We start from the raw sequence: 15,331 nt of genomic DNA on the forward strand, positions 1-15,331 counted from the left end.
TACTAGTCACTTCAATGAAACGTTGTCTATTTCCTTGTACATTAGTTTTAGGGAAGGGGCGCAGCTGACAGTGTCATGTGACCTTTCTAAGCCAATCGTAGGGAAAAAACAAACCAGCCCAATTCAGGAAGTGAGTCAGCTGACACATGTCATATTATCACAATCATATTGTAACGTTAATCCAACTCGAAGAAAGATTTATTCGTTTTTTTAACTTGTAATACACTATTATTTATCGTGATTCAAACGGTATCTCAAACTTAGAACCTCACGTAAGATTTTAATGGTTGAAGTGTACAAAGTGCTGCGGCTGGATTTTGGACTCTTTCGTGATTTGTCTCCTCTACTCGTCTGCTCCATTCATGGCCAGTCCAGTCCCGAGTGTGTCCGAGTTGGTTGCCGAGGCTCGACGTGTGTACGAGCAGAGCTTCGGGGGAGATGGTCCACAGGTGGCAGTGTGTGCCCCAGGAAGGGTCAACCTGATAGGGGAGCACATCGACTACAACCAAGGATTCGTCCTCCCTATGGTAATAATGTCATGAAAGTTGTGTTTATGAAATCAATGGTTGTTTATTTAGGACTGAAAAGTGTCACTTATATAGTCCAGTCCACACTGGGTGCACAGATTCATGAAATCCCTGCCGTTTGCATTGACAGCTGAAGTACAGTACCAGTCAAAAGTTTGGATACACCTAATCATTCATGGGTTTTTCTTTATTTTCTTCATTTTTTATTTTATTATTCTACATTGTAGACTATTAGTGAACACGTCAAAACAATGAAATAACACATAGGGAATCATGTAGTAACCAAAAAAGTGTATTTTATATTTGAGATTCTTCAAAGTAGCCTCCCTTTGTCTTGATGACACTCTTGGCAGTCTCTCAACCAGCTTCATGAGGAATGCTTTTCCAAACAGTCTTGAAGGAGTTCCCACATATGCTGAGCACTTTTTGGATGCATCGTCCCAAACCATCTCAAATGGGTTGAGGTCAGGTGATTGTGGAGTTCAGGTCATCTGATGCAGCACTCCATCACTCTCCTTGGTCAAATAGCTCTTACACAGCCTGGAGGTGTGTTTTGTGTCATTGTCCTGTTGAAAAACAAATGACAGTTTGTGCTGGGCAGGCTCAAGCGCAAACCAGATGGGATGGCATATCGCTGCAGAATGCTGTGGTAGCCATGCTGGTTAAGTGTGCCTTGAATTCTAAATAAATCACAGACAGTGTCACCAGCAAAGCACCCCCAAATCATCACACCACCTCCTCCTCCATGCATCACGGTGGTAACAACACATGAGATCATCCGTCTACCTACTCTGCGTCTCACAAAGACACTGTGGTTGGAACCAACCATCTCAAATTTGGACTCATCAAACCCAAGGACAGATTTCAACCGATTTAATGTCCATTGCTCGTGTTTCTTGGCCCAATCAAGTCTCTTCTTTGGTGTCCTATAGTAGTGGTTTCTTTGCATCAATTCGACCATGAAGGCCTGATTCATGCAGTCTCCTCTAAACAGTTTTGAGATGTTACTTGAACTCTGTGAAGCATTTATTTAGGTTGCAATCTGAGGTGCAGTTAACTCTAATGAACTTATCCTCTGCAGCAGAGGTAACTCTAGGTCTTTCTTTCCTGTGGTGGTCCTCATGAGAACCAGTTTCATCATAGCACTTGATGGTTTTTGCGACTGCACTTGAAGAAACTTTAAAAGATCTTGAAATGTTCCGGATTGACTGATCTTCATGTCTTTCAGTAATGATGGACTGTCGTTTCTCTTTGCTTATTTGAGCTGTTCTTGCCATAATATGGACTTGGTTTTTTACCAAAGGGCTATCTTCTGTATACCACCCCTACCTTGTCACAATACAACTGATTGGCTCAAATGCATTAAGAAGGAAAGACATTTCACAAATTAACATTTAACAAGGCACACGTGTTAATTGAAATTCATTCCAGGTGACTACCTCATGAAGGTGGTTGAGAGAATGCCAAGAGTTTGCAAAGCGGTCATCAAGGCAAAGGGTGGCTACTTTGAAGAATCTCAAATATAAAATATATTTTCATTAGTTTATCACTTTTTTGGTTACTACATGATTCCATAATATGTGTTATTTCATAGTTTTGATGTCTTCACTATTATTCTACAATGTAGAAAATTGTAAAAATAAAGAAAAACCCTTAAATGAGGTGGTGTGTCCAAACCTTTGACTGGTAGTGTATGTGGTTATTATTTGATTAGTACAGGGTAATTGTATGTAGGTGAGGAGACATTGAAGATGTACATTACATGGCTGTACAGATCCCCAGCCCAGAAGCAAAGGAGACATTGGAGATGTACACTACCATTGAGGTTTGGGGTCACTAAGAAATGTCCTTGTTTTTGAAAGTAATGCACATTTATCCATTAAAATAACATCAAATTGATCAGAAATACAGTGTAGACATTGTTAATGTTGTAAATGACTATTGTAGCTGGAAACGGCTTCTTACGGAGCCACTCCTTAGTTGCCCTGGCTGTGTGTTTCGGGTCGTTGTCATGCTGGAAGACCCAGCCATGACCCATCTTCAATGCTCTTATTGAGGGAAGGAGGTTGTTGGCCAAGATCTCGCGATACATGGCCCCATCCATCCTCCCCTCAATACGGTGCAGTCGTCCTGTCCCCTTTGCAGAAAAGCATCCCCAAAGAATGATGTTTCCACCTCCATGCTTCACAGTTGGGATGGTGTTCTTGGGGTTGTACTCATCCTTCTACTTCCTCCAAACACAGCGAGTGGAGTTTAGACCAAAAAGCTTATTTTTGTCTCATCAGACCACATGACCTTCTCCCATTCCTCCTCTGGATCATCCAGATGGTCATTGGCAAACTTCAGACGGGCCTGAACATGCACTGGCTTGAGCAGGGGGACCTTGCGTGCGCTGCAGGATTTTAATCCATGACGGCGTAGTGTGTTATTAATGGTTTTCTTTGAGACTGTGGTCCCAGCTCTCTTCAGGTCATTGACCAGGTCCTGCCGTGTAGTTCTGGGCTGATCCCTCACCTTCCTCATGATCATTGATGCCCCACGAGGTGAGATCTTGCATGGAGCCCCAGACTGAGGGTGATTGACCGTCATCTTTAACTTCTTCCATTTTGTAAGAATTGCGCCAACAGTTGTTGCCTTCTCACCAAGCTGCTTGCCTATTGTCCTGTAGCCCATCCCAGCCTTGTGCAGGTCTACAATTTTATCCCTGATGTCCTTACACAGCTCTCTGGTCTTGGCCATTGTGGAGAGGTTGGAGTCTGTTTGATTGAGTGTGTGGACAGGTGTCTTTTATACAGGTAATGAGTTCAAACAGGTGCAGTTAATACAGGTAATGAGTGGAGAACAGGAGGGCTTCTTAAAGATAAACTAACAGGTCTGTGAGAGCCGGAATTCTTACTGGTTGGTAGGTGATCAAATACTTATGTCATGCAATAAAATGCAAATGAATTACTTAAAAATCATACAATGTGATTTTCTAGATTTTTGTTTTAGATTCCGTCTCTCACAGTTGAAGTGTACCTATGATAAAAAATTACAGACCTCTACATTGTTTGTAAGTAGGAAAACCTGCAAAATCGGCAGAGTGTCAAATACTTGTTCTCCCCACTGTACATTAGAGTGTCTAGTTTGAGAAACAGATGCCTCACAAGTCCTCAACTGGCAGCTTCTTTAAATAGTACCTGCAAAACACCAGTCTCAACGTCAACAGAGAAGAGGCAACTCCGGAATGCTGGCCTTCTAGGCAGAGTTCCTCTGTCCAGTGTCTGTGTTCTTTCGCCCATCTTAATCTTTTATTTTTATTGGCCAGTCTGAGATATGACTTTTTCTTTGCAACTCTGCCTAGAAGGCCAGCATCTCAGTCGCCTCTTCACTGTTGACGTTGAGACGGGTGTTTTGCGGGTACTATTTAATGAACATGGTTTTACAGATCCCCAGCCCAGAAGCACTCATCAGTTAGTCACATATCTCCAATGGTATCTCTTTCATCCTTGTGCCAGGCTCTGCCCATGGTGACGGTGGTGGTTGGCAGTAGGACCTCTGGCCAGAGTGCCTCCATCATTACTGCTGCTAAAGATGTGGAGGAGCCCAGGAGAGTGGACTTTGACTTGCCCAATGACAAAGCTCCTCTGTCTCCTGGGAAACCCAGCTGGGCCAATTATGTCAAAGGAGTGGTGCAGCACTACAGAGGTGAATGGAAAACAATACCTCATGTATCACATCATGAGTCCTGTTGAAATGTGATGTGATGTGTCACTCTCTGTCTCTTTCTCTCACCCCCTTTCTCTCACTCTCTGTCTCCCCCTCGCTCTCTCTCTCTCTATATATATATATATATATATATATATATATATATATATATATATAATCTCGCTATATATATATATATATATATATATATATAAAATCTCGCTGTCTCCCCCTCTCTATATCTCTCACTCTGTCTCCTCCTTCTCTTTGTCTCCCCCTCGTATATATCTCTCACTGTCTCTCCCTCCTCTTTGTCTCCCCCTCGTATATATCTCTCACTGTCTCTCCCTCTCTCTGTATCTCTCTCTGTCTCCCCCCTCTTTCTCTTGCTCTCTCTCTCACTCTGTCTCCCCCCCTCTCTCTATGTTTCCCCCTCTCTATCTCTCTGTCTCTCTGTCTGCTCTCTCTCCCCATCCCTCCCTTCAGCTCCTCCAGTCCCAGGGTTCAGGGCAGTGATAGCCAGTAGTGTCCCTCTAGGAGGAGGTCTGTCCAGCTCAGCCTCTCTAGAGGTAGCCATGTACACATTCCTACAGCAGCTCAAGCCAGGTGAGTGGACTATATTTGGGTGACATCCAATAGTCTGTGAGTGAAGCTACATGTCATAATGCCATCCCACTACCCTCCTCAGATGACGGGGACAAGGTGGCGAAGGCGGTGGCGTGCCAGAAGGCAGAACACACCCATGCAGGTGTGCCCTGCGGCATCATGGACCAGTTTGTCTCTGTGCTGGGCAGGGAGGCTCATGCTCTACTCATAGACTGCAGGTAACAGGCCTGGTTATAGGCTCAAGTGTTATGGCTAATGCTAAAGGCTATAGGCTCATGGTAAAGCAACGCTGTACTTAAAAGGGTTGTTACTGTCTTTTTACTGTGTAATACGCTGCTGTTGTCCGCTCAGGTCTCTGGAGGCCACTCCTGTCCCTCTGTCAGACCCAGGCCTTGTCATCCTCATCAGTAACTCGAATGTGAAACATTCTCTGACGGGCAGTGAGTACCCTAGCAGGCGACGACAGTGTGAGGAGGCAGCTGCCATCTTGGAAAAGGCCAGCCTGAGAGATGCCACACTGAAGGACCTGGAGGGTAAGAACGAGAGGATGTTCTAGTCTAATACAGTCAATCATTGTGTTCTGACATTTCTTGTGATTTCCCCCATTGTTCCAGATGCTAAGAGCCGATTGGACGATGAGACCTATCGAAGGGCTCGTCATGTAATTGAGGAGATAGAGCGGACGGCCCAGGCAGCAGAGGCCCTGAAGAAAGGGGCCTACAAAGAGTTTGGCAAACTCATGGTGGAAAGCCACAACTCACTCAGGTGAATAGAGAACACCCTCAAAGAAATCCTCAACGCAGTCAATGTATTAATGTCCCGAATACTTTTTTTATGCATGAAAACCATGATAGAAATGCATCCCTCGGTAATGTGTTCCCTACTGTCAGGGACTTGTATGAAGTGAGCTGCAAGGAGCTGGATGAGCTGGTGTCTGCAGCCGTGGAGGTGGATGGTGTGTTTGGCAGCAGGATGACAGGGGGAGGGTTTGGAGGATGTACCGTCACACTACTGCAGGCTGAAGCCATAGACAGGACCATGCAGAACATACAGGTGAGGAAGAACACACACACACAGCAGGTGAATTGTTAGATACTACTGCACTGTTGGAGCTAGGAACACAAGCATTTCGCTACACCCGCAATAACATCTGCTAAATATGAGTATGTGACCAATAAAATTTGATTTGAGACACACACACACTGTGTGAAGGGGACTTGGTGACAAGCTTGTGTAAACTAATCACTGTGGATAAAAGCGCTTTTAGAATCTCTTCTGTCACTTTAAGACAAACTGCTCGGTCCCGGGGCTGTGTCTTGCCCGGACAGCCCTGAGAGAGAGAGAGAGAGAGAGAGAGAGAGAGAGAGAGAGAGAGAGATGAGCGTGTGTGTGAGAGCACTGAGCATGGGTTAAGGCAGGAGAATAAAAACTAGCAGCGTCCCTTTATTAGCATTCGAGTCCGGTCGCCTCGCTGTCCTTCTCTCCCGTCTCCCACTGCCAGCAGCTCTGAAACAAACAGCCTTATGCAACTAGCCAGGCCTCAGCTCACTGACAGGAATCCTAAACAGCACAAGACGATGAAGAAACAAAACTACTGATAGATAAATCGACCTGCGCAGAACACCGGCTTTTTACAGATCCAGCTTCCAGACACACTGAGACTATCTTTTCTGATCTTTTTGTCTTCTCATCATTCTTGGGTCTTTTTGTGACTCGCTCATATCCCGGATACAGATTCGCCCTTCCACCTCTGAAACGAAAGTGTCTTCAGGATACAAAAGACACTTGAAACTTCTAACTTTGTTTGAACAGCACTGCATTCCATAGAAAGAGACAAAAACAGGAGTGTTCCACAAGAGTTCCACCACTTCCAATCCAGAGTGTTCTAATCTAGTGTTCTAACCTGAGCAGAGATCGTCTCAGTGCCTGAGGATGCTAAACCTAAACTCCCCGGACAGCAACACTAACAGCAACAGTAACTCCCTGTCGGATCCCGTGTCTCTCAACGTTGGAGGTGAGATCTACACCACGACTCTGGACACACTGACACGCTACCAAGACTCCATGCTGGGGGCTATGTTCACCGGACAGATCTCCACGCTCCGGGACAAACGTGGAAACGTGTTCATCGACCGCGATGGGAAAGTTTTCCGCTATATCCTGAACTTCCTGCGTTCCAGCTCCCTGGACCTGCCGGAGGGGTTCTCTGAGATGAGGCTGCTGAGGAGGGAGGCAGATTTTTTCCAGATACGCCCCCTACTGGATGAGATACGGCGGCGCGTCGAGGCCGGACCGCTCAGCCTGAGAGACGCACCCAGAGGAGCCATGCTGCTGGTGGATGTGGACTGCCAGGTGTGTGTGTGTGTGTGTGTGTGTGTGTATTTTTTTGCGTGTTTGCTAGCGTTGTAGTCTAAGCATGCGTGTGTGCATATGGGTTGGTTAATGTGGAACGTGGGTGTGCCTCCACATTCCACATTAGCACTTTAGCATCAACCTGTCGTTCTCATTCCAGGTGCGTGTGCTACACTTCAACCTACGCCGTGCTCCCGAGAACTATGAACTCCGCACATGCTCAGTGCGCATCCTCACCGCCGAAATCTTCTGTACCTGGCGTGCCTTTCTGGTTCTCCTCTGTGAGCGTTTCTCCTACCGTACCACCCAGGGTCCTACCTCCCCCCTCCCCAGTGACCAGCGCCACAACCGGCTCAAACTGGAGTGGGTTCCCCGGCCAGACGAACTTCCCCAGGACCAGTATGAGAAACAGCAGTACCGAGGACTCGTCGTCTCGGACTCTTGGGCCACAGAGATCCACTCTGGGGACCTCTGTGATGTCATCATCCCGCGCTGCAGCCCCTGTGAGGTCAAAGACACGCGCGGGTTTGTGGAGGAGCTGCTGACGGTGTCTCTGGCGGAGGGTTTTAGGGTCGACTCAGTGACCCCTGACCCCATGGACATTTTGAACTGCCGTACTCTGCAGCTTGTACGGTAGTGATATAGCTCATTCCAGCTCACCACTGAACCACCAGTCATAGACTTAGTAAAATAACAAAGGTCACCCTATATTGTTTCCAACCTACTGAAAATTACTGCTTATGAATGGTCTATAACTAACAGACTTTACTAACATTGGAGAGGTCGATCTATAATGTTTACAATCCTCTCTTTGATGTGAAGCTGAGACTGATCCTGCAATCTGAACCCTCTAACGAACTCTGACCTCAGTAGCCCTGCTGTGGAGTCTGTTCTAAACTGTAGGGTAGGTCTTCATCTGGATTTACAGAATAGACCCTGTCCCCAACAATAAGGAATGGTTGTCAGCTCATCCTGTTGATGATCAGTGCATTTCTTAAAGAGAGAGACGCAGACAGGGTGTGTTAGTTTGTGGATTGTCTGTGAGAGAGTGCTGCGTTGGTAGGAGGGGTGATCCGACCATTCCACAGAGCGGGTATGAGTACATTTGTTGGTACTGTTTTGTAAAACAGTGTTACAGTGTAATGTGTAATAAACTGACCAGTCTGTAGATATGTTTTCAGCTCATCAATTTAATAAACACTACTAAATGAAAGGTATTTCTCACTGAACCCCCTATCAGTCAGACTGATTGGAATTACTTTCCTCAAATAAAATGTTATTGGTCACATACACATGTTTAGCAGATGTTATTGCGGGTGTAGCGAAATACTTGTGTTTCTAGCTCCAACAGTTCAGTAAGATCTAACAAGTAATATCTAAGAAATTCACAACAATACACACAAATCTAAAGTAAAGGAATAAAGAATATATCAATATTTGGATGAGCAATGTCGGAGCGACAGACAGATACAGTAGAATAGAATACAGTATATACATATGAGATGAGTAATGCTAAATATTATTAAAGTGATTAGTGTTCCATTATTAAAGTGGCGAGTGATTTCAAGTCTATGTACAGTTGAAGTCGGAAGTTTACATACACTTGGGTTGGAGTCATTAAAACTCGTTTTCAACCACTCCACAAATTTCTTGTTAACAAACTATAGTTTTGGCAAGTCGGTTAGGACATCTACTTTGTGCATGATACAAGTCATTTTTCCAAACCTGCCATTAAAATGCCAGACTACGGTTTGCAACTGCAAATAGGGACAAAGATTGTACTTTTGGAGAAATGTCCTCTGGTTTGATGAAACAAAAATATAACTGTTTGACCATCGTTATGTTTGGAGGAATAAGGGGGAGGCTTGCAAGCCGAAGAACACCATCCCAACCGGGAAGCACGGGGGTGGCAGCATCATGTTGTGAGGGTGCTTTGCTGCAGGAGGGACAGGTGCACTTCACAAAATAGATGGCATCATGAGGAAGAAAAATTATATGGATATATTGAAGCAACATCTCAAGACATCAGTCAGAAAGTTAAAGCTTGGTCGCAAATGGGTTTTCCAAATGGACAATGAGCCAAAGCATACTTCCGAAGTTGTGGCAAAATGGCTTAAGGACAACAAAGTCAAGGTATTAGAGTGGCCATCACAAAGCCCTGACCTCAATCCCATAGAAAATTTGTGGGCAGAACTGAAAAAGCGTGTGCAAGCAAGGAGGCCTACAAACCTGACTCAGTTACACCAGCTCTGTCAGGAGGAATGGGCCAAAATTCACCCAACTTATTGTGGGAAGCTTGTGGAAGGCTACCCAAAACATTTGACCCAAGTTAAACAATTTAAAGGCAATGCTACCAAATACCAATTGAGTGTTTGTAAACTTCTGACCCACTGGGTCAGTGATGTGATGAAAGATATAAAAGCTGAAATAAATCATTCTCTATACTATTATTCTGACATTTTGCATTCTTAAAATAAAAGTGGTGATCCTAACTGACCTAAAACTTTTTTTTTTTACATGGATTAAATGTCAGGAATTGTGAAAAAGTGCATATAAAGGTATTTGGCTAAGGTGTATGTAAACCTCCGACTTCAACTGTATAAAGGGCAGCAGCCTCTAATGTGCTAGTGATGGCTATTTAACAGTCTGATGGCCTTGAGATTGAAGCTGTTTTTCAGTCTGTTGGTGCCAGCTATGATGCACCTGTACTGACCTCGCCTTCTGGATGATAGTGGTGTGAACAGGCAGTGGCTCGGGTGGTTGGGCTCTCCAGAGGGAGGTGGTGGTCGGGCTCTCCAGAGGGAGGTGCGGTCTGCCCAACGCAGAGGGAGCACCCCCCTATCCACATCGACGGGACAGCAGTGGAGAAGTTGGAAAGCTTGAAGTTCCTCGGCGTACACATCACGGGCAAACTGAAATCGTCCACCCACACAGCCAGTGCGGTGAAGAAGGGTCAAAAGCGCCCGATGTCACTGGAAGGCCAAAAAGATCCTGGAGGGCAGGTAGTTTGCCCCTAGTGATGCGTTGGGCAGACCGCACCTCCCTCTGGAGAGCCCGACAGGTGCTATCAATTGCTATCATCTGTAAAACTATTAGGATTTTAGGTGCCAAGTCACATTTCTTCAGCCTCCTGAGGTTGAAGAGGCGCTTTTGACCCTTCTTCACCGCACTGGCTGTGTGGGTGGACGATTTCAGTTTGCCCGTGATGTGTACGCCGAGGAACTTCAAGCTTTCCAACTTCTCCACTGCTGTCCCGTCGATGTGGATAGGGGGGTGCTCCCTCTGCTGTTTCCTGAAGTCCACGATCAGCTCCTTTGTTTTGTTGACGTTGAGTGAAAGGTTATTTTCCTGGCACCACACACCCAGGGCCCTCACCTCCTCCCTGTAGGCTGTCTCGTCATTGTTGGTAATCAGGCCTACTACTGTTGTGTCATCTGCAAACTTGATGATTGAGTTGGAGGCGTGCATGCTGAGCACGCACTCTTGTGGGGCCCCAGTGTTGAGGATCAGCGAAGTGGAGATGTTGTTTCCTACCTTCACCACCTGGGGGCGGCCCGTCAGGACCCAGTTACACAGGGCGGGGTTCAGACCTAGGGCGTCGAGCTTAATGATGAGCTTGGAGGGTACTATCGTGTTGAATGCTGAGCTGTAGTCAATTAACAGAATTCTCAACTAGGTATTCCTCTTGTCCAGATGGGATAGGGCTTCTGTACTGTAGGAGGAAGGGGGATGTGATGTGTAATTTTAGAATGGAGGAAGGAGGAAGTATGTGAGAGGAAAATATTAGTATGGAAGAGGAAAGATGCCTGGTTGGAAAACAGCCAGTCTCTTCCTCTTATCCATCTACTCAGTCCCCAATGCAGCTTTGTTTGCAGATCCTGAAGGAAACATGTATGTGCAAGCAATATGCTGATGATGGCTTCACTTTTATCCTTACATTACTGTTTTCAATATTTTGAATGAACTCAAAAGTAAATAAATTAACTTATTAGCTTTGGATTTCTCTCTACAGGACCGATACAGTGGATCCCCAACTTTCTACATCACAACTCCCTCACAAGGAGCTCGGGTCATGAGTCTATGAAGAGCAAGCACTACATTTTTCCATTATGTACAACTTCATTGAAAAAAAAAAACACATTCCTACTGATTTTTCAAGGATCTTTTGTTCGCTTATGTAGCAATGTTTAATCAATCCTGTGGGGGCGAAATGAGCAGGTAAAGCAATCTATTGTAAGACTACTTCAGAGTGTCTTAAACTATCATGATATTAATACAGTTAGTAATTGCCAAGCACTAAATCAAGTAAAGTATAATCTCTTGTGGTTGCATCTGAAAGACTAATAATGTTGTTTTGTACAATTAGAAAAGTGCCATAAATATGGGATGATTGTTCCACTATAAATAAGGCAATTCTACAAAAATAAACAATCTTCTAAACTTCAGAATGAGTTTGAGACCTTATACTTAATGCAACATCTGAAAATGTAGTTGGGGAAATTCCTTTTTTTTAATATACACTGCTCAAAAAAATAAAGGGAACACTTAAACAACACAATGTAACTCCAAGTCAATCACACTTCTGTGAAATCAAACTGTCCACTTAGGAAGCAACACTGATTGACAATAAATTTCACATGCTGTTGTGCAAATGGAATAGACAACAGGTGGAAATTATAGGCAATTAGCAAGACAGCCCCAATAAAGGAGTGGTTCTGCAGGTGGGGACCACAGACCACTTCTCAGTTCCTATGCTTCCTGGCTGATGTTTTGGTCATTTTTTAATGCTGGCGGTGCTTTCACTCTAGTGGTAGCATGAGACGGAGTCTACAACCCACACAAGTGGCTCAGGTAGTGCAGCTCATCCAGGATGGCACATCAATGCGAGCTGTGGCAAGAAGGTTTGCTGTGTCTGTCAGCGTAGTGTCCAGAGCATGAAGGCGCTACCAGGAGACAGGCCAGTACATCAGGAGACGTGGAGGAGGCCGTAGGAGGGCAACAACCCAGCAGCAGGACCGCTACCTCCGCCTTTGTGCAAGGAGGAGCAGGAGAAGCACTGCCAGAGCCCTGCAAAATGACCTCCAGCAGGCCACAAATGTGCATGTGTCTGCTCAAACGGTCAGAAACAGACTCCATGAGGGTGGTATGAGGGCCCAACGTCCACAGGTGTGGGTTGTGCTTACAGCCCAACACCATGCAGGACGTTTGGCATTTGCCAGAGAACACCAAGGTTGGCAAATTCGCCACTGGTGCCCTGTGCTCTTTACAGATGAAAGCAGGTTCACACTGAGCACGTGACAGACGTGACAGAGTCTGGAGACGCCGTGGAGAACGTTCTGCTGCCTGCAACATCCTCCAGCATGACCGGTTTGGCGGTGGGTCAGTCATGGTGTGGGGTGGCATTTCTTTGGGGGGCCGCACAGCCCTCCATGTGCTCGCCAGAGGTAGCCTGACTGCCATTATGTACCGAGATGAGATCCTCAGACCCCTTGTGAGACCATGTGCTGGTGTGGTTGGCCCTGGGTTCCTCCTAATGCAAGACAATGCTAGACCTCATGTGGCTGGAGTGTGTCAGCAGTTCCTGCAAGAGGAAGGCATTGATGCTATGGACTGGCCCGCCCGTTCCCCAGACCTGAATCCAATTGAGCACATCTGGGACATCATGTCTCGCTCCATCCACCAACGCCACGTTGCACCACAGACTGTCCAGGAGTTGGTGGATGCTTTAGTCCAGGTCTGGGAGGAGATCCCTCAGGAGACCATCCGCCACCTCATCAGGAGCATGCCCAGGCGTTGTAGGGAGGTCATACAGGCACGTGGAGGCCACACACACTACTGAGCCTCATTTTGACTTGTTTTAAGGACATTACATCAAAGTTGGATCAGCCTGTAGTGTGGTTTTCCACTTTAATTTTGAGTGTGACTCCAAATCCAGACCTCCATGGGTTGATAAATTGGATTTCCATTGATTATTTTTGTGTGATTTTGTTGTCAGCACATTCAACTATGTAAAGAAAAAAGTATTTAATAACATTATTTCTTTCATTCAGATCTAGGATGTGTTGTTTAAGTGTTCCCTTTATTTTTTGAGCAGTATATATTACATTCGGAGCCAAACCTATTTCTTTGCTCATGCCCCCCTCCCCTGCTTATTCGTATCCCGGAAGGGGAGGTGAAAGGAGGAGTTACCCAGAAGAGGCTAGCCAGTCAAGTTGCGCTCTGTGGGTCAGGGGCATCATCAGGAAACATCGAGGCTGCCTTGGCTGGGCAAAGGAAAGAAAAGTGGAATAGCTACCAAACAAACACAGGATCTGAGTTAACGTATTTCAAGACAAGCCGACGACGTGCTTTGGATTCTGATTCGATTTTATATTGGTTAGTGAAGTTGAGACGTGGCCAAACTGGACGCCGACCAAGCGCTGTGAATTAGCGGGTGAAAGCATAGTGGACACGTTCGGAGTAAGGTGAGTTTCGAAGGGCCCGAGCAAAAGAGGAGTGTCGCTTCTACAGGTGCTGTAGCCAGTCGTTAGCTAGCCAAATAACTAACTAGACAGCTAGTTATGTTATCAAATTATGATGGGCAAGATGACTTGCCAGCTACTGTTTTGAGTTTAAGTCAACGTATGTATTGTAGCTAAGGGACTCGGGGATAACACGGGTACATGCTAACTAGCTGGTTAAACTAGCTAACTAGTAGGTAACGTTCTCTTGATTTGCCAGTTAGCATCTTGTGGTTAATTAGCTGGCTAACTAACTGTAGCTAGGTTAGCTTGACTGTGTTGTTGGTTAACCGCTGCCAAGCCATTAATTCCATTCAACGTCCAGGAAGGAAGGGTCTGTAAACCTTAAACGCATATGAAATCATAATCTTTACTTTTATATACAAGGGACTGAAACAAGTAGCTGTTGGCTAACTAGAAAATTGGCCATTAACTTATTTGCTGCACAAGTAGGTGAAATAACTAGTTAGTAGCCGACTAAACTCAACTCCACGGTTTACGATGGGCTAAATCGTGCCTTTGAGTTTAATTGGCTAGTGAAATAACTAAACAAACTCACCATGGCCATCATCACAAACAATTCACGTTTTTAGTCAGCTTGCTGATGGGAAGTTATTGACTTAATATATAGCTATCTATACATACAAGTATGTGGACACCCCTTCAAAGTAGTGGATTTGTCTATTTCAGCCACACCCGTTGCTGACAGGTGTATACAATCAAGCACACATCCTTGCAATCTCAATATACGAACATTGGCAGTAGAATGGCCTTACTGAAGAGCTGTGACTTTCAATTTGACACTGTCATAGGATGCCACCTTTCCAACAAGTCAGTTTGTAAAATTTCTGCCCTGTTAGAGCTGCCCCGGTCAACTGTAAGCACTGTTATTGTGAAGTGGAAATGTCTAGGAGCAACAACAACTCAGCTGTGAAGTGGTAGGCCACACAGGCTCACAGAACGGGACCGCCGAGTGCTGTAGTGTGTAAATATTGTCTGTCCTCGGTTGCAACACTCATGACCAAGTTCCAAACTGCCTCTAGAAGCAACATCCGCACAATAACTGTTCAGCAGGAGCTTCATGAAATGGGGTTCCATGGCCGAGCAGCTACACACAAGCTTAAGATCACCATGCGCAATGCCAAATGTCGGCTGGAGTGGTGTTAAGCTCACTGCCATTTGGACTCTGGCGCAGTAGAAATGCCTTCTCTGGAGTGATGAATTGCACTAAACCATCTGGCATTCCAACGGACAACTCTGGGTTTTGCGGATGCCAGGAGAACCCTACCTGCCCGAATGCAACTTGATTGGCCTGCACAGAGCGCTGACCTCAACCCCATCCAACACCTTTAGAATGAATTGGAACGCTGACTGTGATCCAGGCCTATTTTTGAAAGTTTCTTCTAATGCAGTCTCAAAAAACATCCAGCGCTATGATGAAACTGGCTCTCATGAGGACCGCCACAGGAAAGGAAGCCAGAGTTAACTCTGCTGCAGAGGACAAGTTCATTAGTTACCAGCCTCAGATTCCAGCCCAAATAAATGCTTCAGAGTTCAAGTAACAGACACATCACATCAACTGTTCAGAGGAGACTGTGTGAATCGGGCCTTCATGGTTGAATTGCTGCAAAGAAACCACTACTAAAGGACACCAATAAG

At 45.5% G+C, this 15,331-nt stretch overlaps 2 protein-coding genes across 4 annotated transcripts in view; both read left to right on the forward strand.

Annotated features, from left to right (window-relative positions):
* Positions 1-124: 124 nt before the first annotated feature.
* galk1 (galactokinase 1) lies at positions 125-11,617 on the forward strand. 2 transcript variants are annotated; one of them, XM_029703940.1, is made up of 8 exons: positions 125-527; positions 4,025-4,214; positions 4,701-4,820; positions 4,903-5,038; positions 5,172-5,353; positions 5,435-5,585; positions 5,711-5,873; positions 7,333-8,385. In XM_029703940.1, the coding sequence occupies exons 1-8, from the start codon at positions 363-365 to the stop codon at positions 7,807-7,809; spliced, it is 1,584 nt and encodes a 527-aa protein (XP_029559800.1). In that variant the 5' UTR covers positions 125-362; the 3' UTR covers positions 7,810-8,385. The 2 variants fall into 2 exon arrangements, with proteins under 2 accessions (XP_029559800.1, XP_029559806.1); XM_029703946.1 differs by lacking the exon at positions 7,333-8,385 and adding an exon at positions 11,185-11,617 and having other exon boundaries at positions 126-527.
* Positions 11,618-13,307: 1,690 nt separating this feature from the next.
* Positions 13,308-15,331, forward strand: part of LOC115156518 (lethal(2) giant larvae protein homolog 2) — a 37,184-nt gene continuing 35,160 nt past the window's right edge. For both annotated transcript variants that reach the window (XM_029703958.1, XM_029703976.1), the window contains exon 1: positions 13,308-13,636. The gene's annotated coding sequence lies outside the window, so the exon portion shown is untranslated. The remainder of the gene's footprint in view (positions 13,637-15,331) is intronic.

The sequence above is a fragment of the Salmo trutta genome, chromosome 2, assembly GCF_901001165.1.
Source record: "Salmo trutta chromosome 2, fSalTru1.1, whole genome shotgun sequence".
NCBI lineage: Eukaryota > Metazoa > Chordata > Actinopteri > Salmoniformes > Salmonidae > Salmo > Salmo trutta.

Bases quoted from the DNA above. Each gene is read 5' to 3' on its own strand.
- galk1 (XM_029703940.1), top strand. From the start codon at position 363: ATGGCCAGTCCAGTCCCGAGTGTGTCCGAGTTGGTTGCCGAGGCTCGA. The intron at 4,821-4,902 runs GTGAGTGGACTA...TACCCTCCTCAG, and splicing joins CCTACAGCAGCTCAAGCCAG to ATGACGGGGACAAGGTGGCG. The intron at 5,874-7,332 runs GTGAGGAAGAAC...TTCTCATTCCAG, and splicing joins GGACCATGCAGAACATACAG to GTGCGTGTGCTACACTTCAA.